At 43.8% G+C, this 12408-nt stretch overlaps 1 protein-coding gene across 2 annotated transcripts in view; it reads left to right on the top strand.

Annotated features, from left to right (window-relative positions):
- Window positions 1-6029: 6029 nt before the first annotated feature.
- CPD (carboxypeptidase D) overlaps window positions 6030-12408 on the top strand; it is a 53459-nt gene continuing 47080 nt past the window's right edge. For both annotated transcript variants that reach the window (XM_081337775.1, XM_081337774.1), the window contains exons 1-2: window positions 6030-6765; window positions 9139-9386. In XM_081337775.1, the coding sequence (XP_081193901.1) occupies window positions 6080-6765; window positions 9139-9386 (934 nt within the window). In that variant the 5' untranslated portion in view covers window positions 6030-6079. The remainder of the gene's footprint in view (window positions 6766-9138; window positions 9387-12408) is intronic.

Raw genomic sequence — 12408 nt, 5'->3', positions numbered from 1 at the left:
AAAAAAAAAGACAATAAAGGTTATCTTATCTTTATATTATATTATATTATATTATATTATATTATATTATATTATATTATATTATATTATATTATATTATATTATATTATATTATATTATATTATATTATATTATATTATTATATTATATTATATTATATTATTATACTATACTATATTATACTATACTATACTATACTATACTATACTATACTATACTATACTATACTATACTATACTATACTATACTATACTATATTATATTATATTATATTATATTATATTATATTATATTATATTACTATTTTAGAGTCAATCCGTCAGAGCTGTTTTGGAAGAGCCCAAGACCTCAGCTGTAGGATTTATTTTATTTCATTTATGTAGCCCTCATCTTACAACCGTTTGTTTAGTGACTGTTCGAAGTTACGATGGCACTGAAAAAAGTTACTCATGAGTGACTTTCACGCTTAACACCTGTAACCCCATGGCCACGTGATCAAAAATTGAGCCTTGGTGGAGCAGTGGGCTAATGCCTCCTTAAGTAACACCAGCTGCCTGCAATTAGTGCAGGTTCGAGTCCCACCAGGCTCAAGGTTGACTCAGCCTTCCATCCTTCCGAGGTAGGTAAAAGGAGGACCCAGATTGTTGGGGGCAATTAAGCTGACTTTGTAATAATGCCGCTTGGGGAGGGGGTGAAAGCCCTAATAAGCAGGCATATACATAGAATGAAGGCTATTGCTAAGCACATTGGTTTGTGCTTAAACTGTAAGCCGCCCTGAGTCTTCGGAGAAGGGCGGGATATAAATGGGATTAAAAAAAAAATAAAAAAAAAATGAGATGCTTGGCCACTGGTTCGTATTTATGACGGTTGCATATGACGGAAGGGAATCACGCGATCCCTTCTTGCCACCTTCTGACAAACAAAGTCCGTGGGGCAAGCCGGATTCACTTAACAGCCAGGCTACTAGCGCGGTAATTGCAGTGCGTCACTTAACAACAGTGGCAAGAAAGGTCATAAAATGGGGGAAAACTCACTTAACAACTATCTCCCTTAGAGCAAGAGAAATTTTGGGCGAGACATTTTAATTTTCTGGCTGCTTGTCTCCTTGGCTGCCACTAGAGGGAGCTGCAGCACAGGATTTGGGATTCCTTTTTGAAACGGGTTTTAATTGCTAAAGCCATTTTTCTACCTTTGCAGGTGAGCATGAAGTTCAGTGCTACGTTGGCAATACGAAGTTTTGTGTTTTTTCCCCTCAGGTCACAGGGAATCTTCTTCGTCAAAACTGAGAAACAGCACTGCTATTTACACGGAAGACTTTTGCATTCATTTTGTTGTGAATGAACAACCCAGGGAAAGCTTTAGAACAGTGTCTTCCAAACGTGGCGACTTTGAATATGAGTGGACTTCAACTCCCAGAATCCTCCCAGCCAGCATATGTGGACTTCAATTCCCAGAATCCTCCCAGCCAGCGTATGTGGATTTCAACTCCCAGAATCCCCCAGCCAGCGTATGTGGATTTCAACTCCCAGAATCCTCCCACCCAGCATATGTGGACTTCCAGAATCCTCCCAGCCAGCGTATGTGGATTTCAACTCCCAGAATCCCCCAGCCAGCATATGTGGACTTCAACTCCCAGAATCCCCCAGCCAGCATATGTGGACTTCAACTCCCAGAATCCTCCCAGCCAGCATATGTGGACTTCAACTCCCAGAACCCTCCCAACCAGCGTATGTGGACTTCAACTCCCAGAATTCCCCAGCCAGTGTGCCTGGCTGAGGAATTTCTGGGAGTTGAAGTCCAGAAGTCAAAAAAGGGCTTAAGTGTTGACAGCAAGGGTGTGAAGACCCAAGTCAGTTCAGGGAAAGTTAGTTGGCTCAAAGATTTTGAAGGAAAAGCTAAACCAGCTGCAGCTTTGGGTCTCTTGTGGGAACAGAACTGCACAATTCAACAGCCAGGATTAGCTCGGTGTCCTTTGTTTCGAAACACTTGGCAGCAGCCAGTCGGAAAAAGCTGTGTGTGAATCTTCTGCCCTGTGACCGCTCATATTACCGCTTCGTTTTTCAAGTTATGGTCTTAGCCAGAAGCATCCTCGAAACAGATTACAGAATAATAAAAAATAAAACAATCCAAAAACCCAGAAGCCAGAAAGAGAAATGAAACATGCGCTGGGGAACTGACAGTGAGGACAATTAACCAGCGGAACTCCTTGCCTCCAGAAGCGGTGAATGCTCCAACACTGGAGGTTTTTAAGAAGAGACTGGACACTCATTTGTCTGAAATGGTATAGGGTTTCCTGCCTGAGCAGGGGGGGTTGGACTGGATGACCTCCAAGGTCCCTTCCAACTCTGTTATTCTACTCTACTCTACTCTACTCCTCTTTTGAATTTTATATACTGTTTTTTCTTTTATGCTTTTATTGATCGCTGCCGAGTACCTCTGTGAGAGAGATGGGTGATTCTTAATGACAAATAAATGAAATAAAATATAAAGCTGTTAGTTGAATAGGTAGCGATGCCGGTTGTTTGTTCTCACTCCAGCATGCCCTGAGAAAGGGAGGGGGGTGTGTGAAATATTGAAGCCAGTTTTGATCACCACAATATAAAAAAAGATTTTGAGACTCTGGAAAGAGAGCAGAGAAGAGCAACAAAGATGATCAGGGGACTGGAGGCTAAAACATACAAAGAATGGGGACTGGGTATGTCTAAACCAGGGGTAGGCAACCTCGGCTCTTTTATGACTCGTGGACTTCAACTCCCAGAATTCCTGAGCCAGCATGGCTCAGCATGGAAACCTCTCCCTTTCCCCTCAGCATGGCTGGCTCGGGAATTCTGGGAGTTGAAGTCCACAAGTCATAAAGTGGCCTAGGCCTAGGCCAGTGGTAGGCCACCTTGGCTCTTTTATGACTCGTGGACTTCAACTCCCAGAATTCCTGAGCCAGCATGGCTCAGCTTGTAAACCTCTCCCTTTTCCCTCAGCATGGTTGGCTCAGGAATTCTGGGAGTTGAAGTCCACGAGTCATAAAAGAGCCGAGGTTGCCTATCCCTGGTTTAAAGTAACTAAGAGAAGGGCAAGGGGTGACACGATAGCAGTGTTCCAACATCTCAGGGGCTGCCCCAAAGAAGAGGCAGTCAAGCTATTCTCCAAAGGCCCTGAAGGCAGGAGAAGAAGCAACGGATGGAAACTAGTCAAGGAGAGAAGCAACCTGGAACTAAGGAGAAATTTCCTAACAGTCAGAACAATTAACCTGTGGAACTCCTTGCCTCCAGAAGCTGTGAATGCTCCAACACCGGAGGTTTTCAAGAAAAGACTGGACAGCCATTTGTCTGAAATGGTATAGGGTTTCCTGCCTGAGCAGGGGGTCGGACTAGATGACCTCCAAGGTCCCTTCCGACTCTGTTAGTCTTAAGAGTCTATGAATTGACGCCCACTGGGAACCAGTCATCCTGCAGCATTTGCTTGTGCAGCCTTTGGAACTAACAGCCTCTGCAGAGGAAGCCTCAAGCCAACGCAGCGGATAAAATCAGAAATCAAGGGAGGTGGGGATCCTTCGCCCTCAAGCTGCAGTTCCAGGCAAAAGGGGAAAAAGCCAGATTCGAAACTCTGGATGAAAATCACAAGACATCTGCGTTGCTTTTCCACAGACCGGAAGGAATTAATCGCAGCCGCTCGCATCCGGCACGGAACCGAATGCCGAACAAGGATCGAAGAGGAAAGGGGATCTAGATATAGAATAAGTGGAAGGAGAGCTAGCTTGCTCTGCTCTACCCTCGCCCTCTTAGATCTGGTTTCAAACCGGTGTGAAGGGCAAAGGCTGCATCAAGGAAAAAGCCAGCCTAAAGGGGCGCTCATGCTGAATTCCCCCCCCCCTGCCCCTAATTTCATCTTGAAAAAATATGGTGTCTTTAACACGGTGTGTGTGTGTGTGTCTAACCTTGACAGCTTTAAGACCTGTGGACTTCAGCTCCCAGAATTCCCTAGCCAGCCAGCCATAGCTGGCTGGGGAATTCTGGGAGTTGAAGTCCACAGGTCTTAAAAAGTTGGGACACCCCTGGTTTAAATCATATTTTTTTTCCTTACGCAATCAGACACCCTTTCCTGGACCAATGTTCCTTGCTCACAGGGAATTCTGGGAGTTGAAGTCCACGAGTCTTAAAAAGTTGCCAAGGTTGGACACCCCTGGTTTAAATCGTATTTTTTTTTCCTTACGCAATCACACACCCTTTCCTGGACCAATGTTCCTTGCTCACGGAGAATTCTGGGAGTTGAAGTCCACAGGTCTTAAAAAGTTGCCAAAGTTGGACATCCCTGATTGAAATCATATTTTTTTTCTTATGCAATCAGACACCCTTTTTTCCTGCACCAATCTTCCTTGCTCACAGGGAATTCTGGGAGTTGAAGTCCACGGGTCTGTCTTACAGTTGCCCAATTAGCATGCTGATGCTCAGAGGTGCAACGACAGAAGATGAATAATGCAACTGATTCCAAATGGCTTTGGACTCAGTTTCTCCCCAGGAGACAGCAAGCCGCCGGGGCTAAATTAAAAGTAAACACAGGTACAGGCCAATTGCGCGTTGTTACGCCGCTCTTCAATGGCTTCTAGAGAAAACAGCTCCCCACCTGGGTCTCTCGTCTCTGGGGGGGTGAGTCAACACAGCAGGCCCTTTGTCTTGGATGTGTTTTGATTTTTTTAAAATTTATGTGTCGCCCATCTCACCTGGAAGGCTTACCCTCAAATAAAGGCAACAGGATAAGACATGGAAACAATGAACGTATCCGAAGCAGAACATCCAGATTCAGCCATAGTTTCATTCCATGCAGCATTAACCTTGTGAACTCTTAGGCTTCCTCCTTCCGTTATATATTCAAGATGGACAGTATTTAATATTTATTATTTATTTCTTATTTACAAGTAGGGGTGTGGGTCTATACATATGTGTATATAGTACAATTAGGTGTGTGTCATGTATGTGTACATTTTGAGAGCAAGCAACTTTCGTTTTTAATGTGTGCCAATGTGCCCACGGTAAAAAAAAATGACAATAAAGGTTATCTATCCATCCATCCGTCCATTTCTCGCAGTTACAACTTTTGTAGCAACCCCAAGATGACGTAATCAAAATTCTGATGCTTATGACTTCATACTTCTGACCATCTCAAGGTGATGTGACCCCCTTTTGTGACCTTCTGACCAGCAAAGTCAAGGGGGAAGCGAGATTCACTTAACAACTGGGTTACTCACTTATCGACTGCAATGATTCACTTAACAATTGTGGCAAGAACGGTCGTAAAAGTGGGCAAAACACACTTAAGAACAGAAATGGTGGGGTCCATTGTGTCGTTAAGTCGCTGACTACCTGTCAGGCACTAAAAATAACTTAAAACTTATTTTTCAGAGAATCTTGCCTTTAGCGTGAAAAAAACTAAACCTCCCCCCCCCCGCTATTTTTTAAACTGTTGAAAAAAAGATTTGAAAAAAAGATTTGAAAAACAATAAAACGACGTTTTCCAGATTTCCCCATTCCGACGTGACTACACAGTTCACGTGAAAAGCTCGGCTTGCATCTTTGGCTCCGCCCCCCTGCCACCTGTTACCGCACCTCTCATTGGTCGCTATCTTTGCTTATTCCCGCCTGCCTCTCCTTGAACCGCCCTCGACCCCGCCCCTCTTACGTCACTTACTCCACCCCGGCTGTCCACGTATCGCTCCCAATTGCTACCTACCTTGCGGTGATTACGCCGATGAACCTTGGCAACTTTAAGACTTGTGGACTTCAACTTCCAGAATTCCTCAGCCAGCAAAGCGGGCCCAGCCAGCCACCAGCAAAGCTGGCTGAGGAATTCTGGGAGTTGAAGTCCACAAGTCTTAAAGTTGCCAAGGTTGAGGGCCCCTGCTTCTATTGGCCTTCCGCCTCTAACACATTGGCCACCTGTTTCCCATTGGCTACTTTATGCCCCTTTTTGATTGGCCGGCCGCTCTCCTCCCGGCCGTCCAATCGGCTGTCGAGTTACCTCAGGAGCATTTTCCTCGCTCGGGCTGAGGCGGCGGCTGAGGCGGCGAGCCGTCAGAAGCGAAGCGGCGATGGCGGCGAGTCGGGGCCGGCGCGGCGCGGCTTGGAAGCCGTGGCTGCAGCTCCTCCTGCTGCTCTCGTGGCGGTGCGGCGCGGCCCGGGCGGCGGCGCACATCAAGAAGGCGGAGGCCGCCTCGTCGTCGTCTTCTTCCTCCTCCTCGGAGGCCCCGCGCTACTTGGACGACGCCGAGCTGGGCGAGACGCTGAGGCGGCTGGCGGAGGAAGAGGCGCCGCGCGGCCTGGCGAGGCGCTTCTCCATCGGCCGCTCCAGCCAAGGGCGCGAGCTCTGGGTGCTGCGCCTCAGCGAAGGGCTCCCGGAGCTCGGCGGCGGCGCCGGGCCTCCCATGGCGGGCCGCCCTCAGGTGAAGCTGGTGGCCAACATGCACGGCGACGAGGCGCTGGGCCGCCAGCTGCTGGTGCGCCTGGCCCGCGAGCTGGTGGCCGGCTGGGCCCGCGGGGAGCCCCGGGCGCGCCGCCTGCTCGGCGCCACCGACCTCTTCCTCCTGCCCAGCCTGAACCCGGACGGCTTCGCGCGCGCCCGCGAGGGGGACTGCCGGGGCGACGGCGGGCGGGAGAACGGGCGCGGCCTCGACCTCAACCGCAGCTTCCCCGACCAGTTCGGGTCGGGCGCCCCCCAGCCGGACCTGGCCGCCGTGCCCGAAGTGCGGGCGCTGATGGAGTGGATGCGGCGCAACCGGTGAGGCGCACGTGGGGGGCGGGGCCTGCCCGGGTCTGCTCTTGGAAGCGCCGCCTCCTTCCTAGCTGGGGCCCCGCCCCGCCCCGCCTCTATACGCCTACCCGTGTGCAGTATGTGTGGGTGTGGATGTATATATGTATGTGCGTGTACGTGTATATGTGGGCGTGTGTGAATATCTTTGTGTATACCGGCATGTGACTGTGTGCGTACGTACGTGTGTGTGCATGTGTGTGTATATATGTGTGGGGTGTGTGTGAATGTTTGTGTATACCGGCATGTGACTGTGTGTGTATGCATGTGTATATATTTGTGTGTGTGTGGGTATATGTGCATGTGTGTGTATATATGTGTGGGGTGTGTGTGAATATGTTTGTGTATACCGGCATATGACTGTGTGTGTGTGTATGCATGTGTATATATATGTGTGGGTATATGTGCATGTGTGTATATATGTGTGGGGTGTGTGTGTGAATATGTTTGTGTATACCGGCATGTGACTGTGTGTATGCATGTGTATATATATATATATATATGTGTGGGTATATGTGCATGTGTGTGTATATATGTGGTGTGTGTGTGTGTGTGAATATGTTTGTGTATACCGGCATGTGACTGTGTGTGTGTATGCATGTGTATATATATATATATATATGTGTGGGTATATGTGCGTGTGGGTATATATGTGTGAGGTGTGTGTGTGAATATGTTTGTATACCGGCATGTGACTGTGTATGCATGTGTATATATATATATATGTATGTGTATGTATATGTATATGTGTGTGTGTATATATATATATATATATATATATATATATATATATATATATATATATATATATATATATATATATATATATATATATATATATATATATATATATATATATGTGTGTGTGTGTGTGTGTGTATGTGTGTGTGTGTGTGTGTGTATATATGTGGTGTGTGTGTGTGAATATGTTTGGGTATACTGGCATGTGACTGTGTGTGTGTGTGTGTGTGTGTGTGTGTGTGTGTGTGTGTATTACGTGCAGTGCTTTTTTTGTAAAAGAAAAAGGTGCCGGAACTCACCCATGTCATACAACCCTCCTTGCCTACCCTACAAGGTTCCATCCAAAAAAGGTGCCGGAACTCCGTTCTGAGCGTTCTATGACAAAAAAAAGCCCTGATTACGTGTATATGTATGTATATGTATATATGGCATCTGGTGCTCTCTGAGCTTGTTTTCTTGCAGACCTTTCATGTCCCTAACTAAGTGACATCATCAGTGCTAGTAAGGAGTGCTGTTTGCTGTCCGTTTATATATTCTGGTGTCTTGCCTGTCTGGGTGGGTGGGTGGAGGTCTTAGGGATTCTTTGGTTGGGCTGTTTACTAATGACTCGTGGACTTCAACTCCCAGAATTCCTGAGCCAGCAGGACACCAGAATATGTAAACGGACAGCAAACAGCAGTCCTTACTAGAACTGATGATATTACCTAGTTAGGGTCATGAAACATCTGCAAGAAAACAAGCAAGCTCAGAGAGCACCAAGGACCCCTCATTTCAACCCTGCGCTACAAATATTCTCCTTCATTGATTATATATATGTGTGTGTGTGTGTGTGTGTGTGTGTGTGTGTGTATGTGTGTGTATAAAGTAAATTCTATTTGTTAGATTTCTGCCCACCTTTATTACTCTATAAGATAGATAACCTTTGTTATCATTTTCCTGTATACCCAGTGGCACATATTAAAATGAACTGCAATAGCTCAAGACCATGAACGTACCTAATACTCCTCCTTCCTCCTGTTTCCCCCACGATAACAACCCAGCTGCCTTTCATGACTAATACAGGGCTAGAACTCACTGTCTTTTGATGCTAGATGTCGTGGCTGTCCCAAAGGTGCTTTTCAAAAAGTAACCGGACTTTCTTGGGGTTTTTTTTTCCCTTGAAAATGGTTTGCATCTGATCCAAGTACTGAAGAAGCGCCTTGGATGAGAAGTGAAATGTTTTCAAGGGGGGGAAAAAATCAGAGGAAGTCCAGTTGCTTTCTGAAAAGCACATTTGGGTCTTTTAATACTGGCTTGCTTAGCACTGAAAATCCTCAGTATGTTCATCTCCTTTTTGTACTGTTGGAAAGAAGGTGACTTTTAAATAAGGTTAGAATCCTCCTCTTCTGCTGCAATGGATCCATTATGTTTAGGGCATCCCTTCTTTTTCATTCTGAGGTGACGTAGCTTTCAAATATCCGTTGGAAGTTTCTGCAACTTGGTTTTGCTGCTGCTGCTTCAAACACAACTCCTTTGGCAGCAGAAATTAATAAATACTTTTTATCTCCAAACTGCTGGGATTTTGATGAGTGACATTCTGTTTTGTTTTTTAAAAAAATACAGATTTGTGCTTTCTGGGAACTTCCACGGGGGAACTGTTGTTGCAAGCTATCCCTTTGACGACTCAAAGTCGCACCAGTCCTCTGGAATATACAGTAAATCTGCCGATGATGAGGTTTTCAAATACCTGGCCAAAGCCTACGCATCCAACCACCCAATCATGAAAACGGGGACCCCAAACTGTCCTGGGGAAGAGAAAGAAACTTTCAAAGACGGCATCACCAATGGAGCTCAGTGGTATGATGTAGAAGGTGGGTTGAATTGATTGCCAGCTAATTGATCGGAGCCATTGGCTGTAGAACAGCATAGATACGTTAGAGATAAACTGCCATATATATGCTGCTGAAAAGAGAGTAGCCTAGCAACAAGATCTGTGTTGGCTATTGATTCTGTTCGTTTAAATGTCATTGTCGTACAGTAGAGCAATATATCAAGAAACCATCAGGTTTAACTCGTGTGGAGCATATGTTAAGCTGAAGCACTTGTGTATGGCTTGTTTGGGCATATTGCAACTGGTTAAGGTATTTCCCCCCCCACACACACACACATACACTCACCCACAAAGCTAGAAGAATGCTCTATGTTCCATGTAATGGATGCAGTTGCTCTTATTCTAACTAATACAGGAGACAGGTTGTCCTTCAAGTAACCAGGCCCCGTGGAATGTAGGCTTTATGAGTAATAACCAGCACTTCGAATTGTAGTCAGAAATAAACCATCAAACCAGTGCAGCTTGTGAAGCAGAAGTGTTACGTGGGCATATTGAGTCATACCCACCCCTTAGCACTTAGCACCAGTTGAAGTTTCTAAGGGGGGGGTATCTTCAAGGGTAGCCCTAGAGGTAGAGTGTGCTGCAGTAGTCAAGTTGCAGACTGACAAGGGATGAGTGATGGTCTGAAGGTCGCTTTGATCCAGCAAACAGTGAAACTCAATGATGTCATACCCACCCCTGCACTTAGCACCAGTTGAAGTTTCTAGGGGGGTATCTTCAAGGGCAGCCCTGTATAGAATGTGCTGCAGTAGTCAAGCTGCGAGCTGACAAGGGATGAGTGATGGTCTGAAGGTTGCAAACAGTGAAACTCGATGATGTTGTTGTTGTTGTTGTTATTGTTGTTGGAAAGGACTTCGGAGTCCATCTAGTCCATCCCCCTGCTCAGGCAGGAAACCCTATACCATTTCAGACAAATGGCTCTCCAGTCTCTTCTTAAAACCCTCCAGTGTTGGAGCATTCACCACCTCTAGAGGCAAGGAGTTCCACAGGTTAATTGTTCTAACTGTCAGGAAGTTTCTCCTTAGTTCCAGGTTGCTTCTCTCTATTATTATTGTTGTTGTTGCTGTTGTTGGAAGGGACTTCGGAGTCCATCTAGTCCAACCCCCTGCTCAGGCAGGAAACCCTAGACCATTTCAGGCAAATGGCTGTCCAGTCTCTTCTTAAAAACTTCCAGTGTTGGAGCATTCAGAGCTTCTGGAGGCAGGTTGTTACACAATATCTGCCTAGGTGATTAGATCCTGCTGGATTGGCACACTTCCAGTTCCTTCAATTAAATAATAATATCTATTGGAAACCTGGAAACCTGCCTTCCGTAGCGAAACCTAAAGAATGAGGTTCCCCCCCCCCACAAAGAACTAGATGACCCCTACTCTGGTGTTGCTTGTAAGAACCATGAATTCTTGATTATTCATCCAGGCCTTTCACAAGACCCAGGCTTCTGCAGCAATAATTTATGAAATACTCAAATTCTAGGAAAGATTGCAAAAGCATGTAAAAGAGTAGGTAAACAAGGAGAATATTATCTTCCAATCTTATGAGTAGTAAGGTTTCTTTATGAAGAAAAGTAGATATCTTTTGGCATTTAACACAGTAGAAAAAAATTACAAAATCTGTTGTGCTCATGTTTATTTCTGACATATGTTCATGGCTAATTATCTGCTTTGGGTTTTGCTGTTAATTGAACAAAGGATCGCACATACTGTATGTTATGCCAATTGTTCAGTTAGTTAAAATAATTTGTGATCCTAAAAATACATTCAGCATCACAAAGAATAACTAAAATCTAACCAAAATATTGTTTAAAAATATCTGTACTGGATTTTTGTGTGTGACTGATTTCTTATACAATAGACATTTCTAACATCACTTATACCTGATTTTTTGTTTTACAATTCTGCAGTTGGTTGTGTTATCTTTATCAGGGTGGATGCTTGATAATTTTCTATTGAAGTTTAAATATTATAATTATTTTACATTTTGTAAGATACCTAAAAATGGTAGCTTTAATTTGGACAGCCTATACATTTGATTAAACTAAAAATGTTCGAAAAAGAAATTGGATTGAATTAAGTATGACTTGTTGCTAAACATAGGATTTAGAGTCTCTTTATATTATTTTTTTAATTAAAGTATGTTGGGTTAAAGAAGCATGCAATTTTTAAATTCTAATTAAATGCTCTAGATTGGAGGTCCCCAACCTTTCTTGCTCTAGATCTAACTATTCTTTTTCAATAATTTCAACTAAACTAGTGATAAACAGATTAAACAACCACATTTCTAGGTCCAATTATCAAAATAAAATTAGTTCATTGTTATCAATGGGTATTTTGAAGCCATGGATTATGCCTATTAATAGTTTTATATAAGGACTTTATTAATTTTGTCATTATTAAGATAGGTGTCAGATTTAATGAGAAAAAAACTTTATTCTAATAAAATTAATAATTTAGTCAGCAGATTTTTGCACTGATCAAATGTCTTATTTAAATAAAGCCATTTCGTGTTTTTATCATCAATAACTTTTTTTCCTGTTAAATAGCCTCCCTTTCTGTCTTTCTCTTCTCATAGTGAACACACCCAAATATTGGAATAAGATGAGCTTGATTATATTTACAAGGATTGCTAGGTTTAATGTACCGTACAAGGAAATAGGATGAGTAAATAGTTGTAAAACTTTAAATTATTACTCAGCTCAAACCAGGATATCCTGAAGAAGCATATTTTCTTTTTTTATATTTACAGATACGTCTATTGGTAGAAAATTATGAATTGTAGATTAATTCTTTGCTATCATATAACAGGAAAATGCATGTTTTATATATAGCAAGCAGTGTGATGCCCTCCAGGTATTTGAAGTAAAAAATCCTACACACCCCTCATCACTTATCACAAGGCTGCTGATGGAAAACATTTTTTTAATATACTGCTATAATTCACAACATCTGACAATTAACAAGAACAACATTAAAATATCGCACACCTAAAACTCATAAAACAACCAT

This window comes from Vipera berus, assembly GCF_964194415.1.
Source record: "Vipera berus genome assembly, chromosome: 1".
NCBI classification, from domain to species: Eukaryota; Metazoa; Chordata; class Lepidosauria; order Squamata; family Viperidae; genus Vipera; species Vipera berus.
This window is presented reverse-complemented; position numbering and strand designations above follow the sequence as displayed.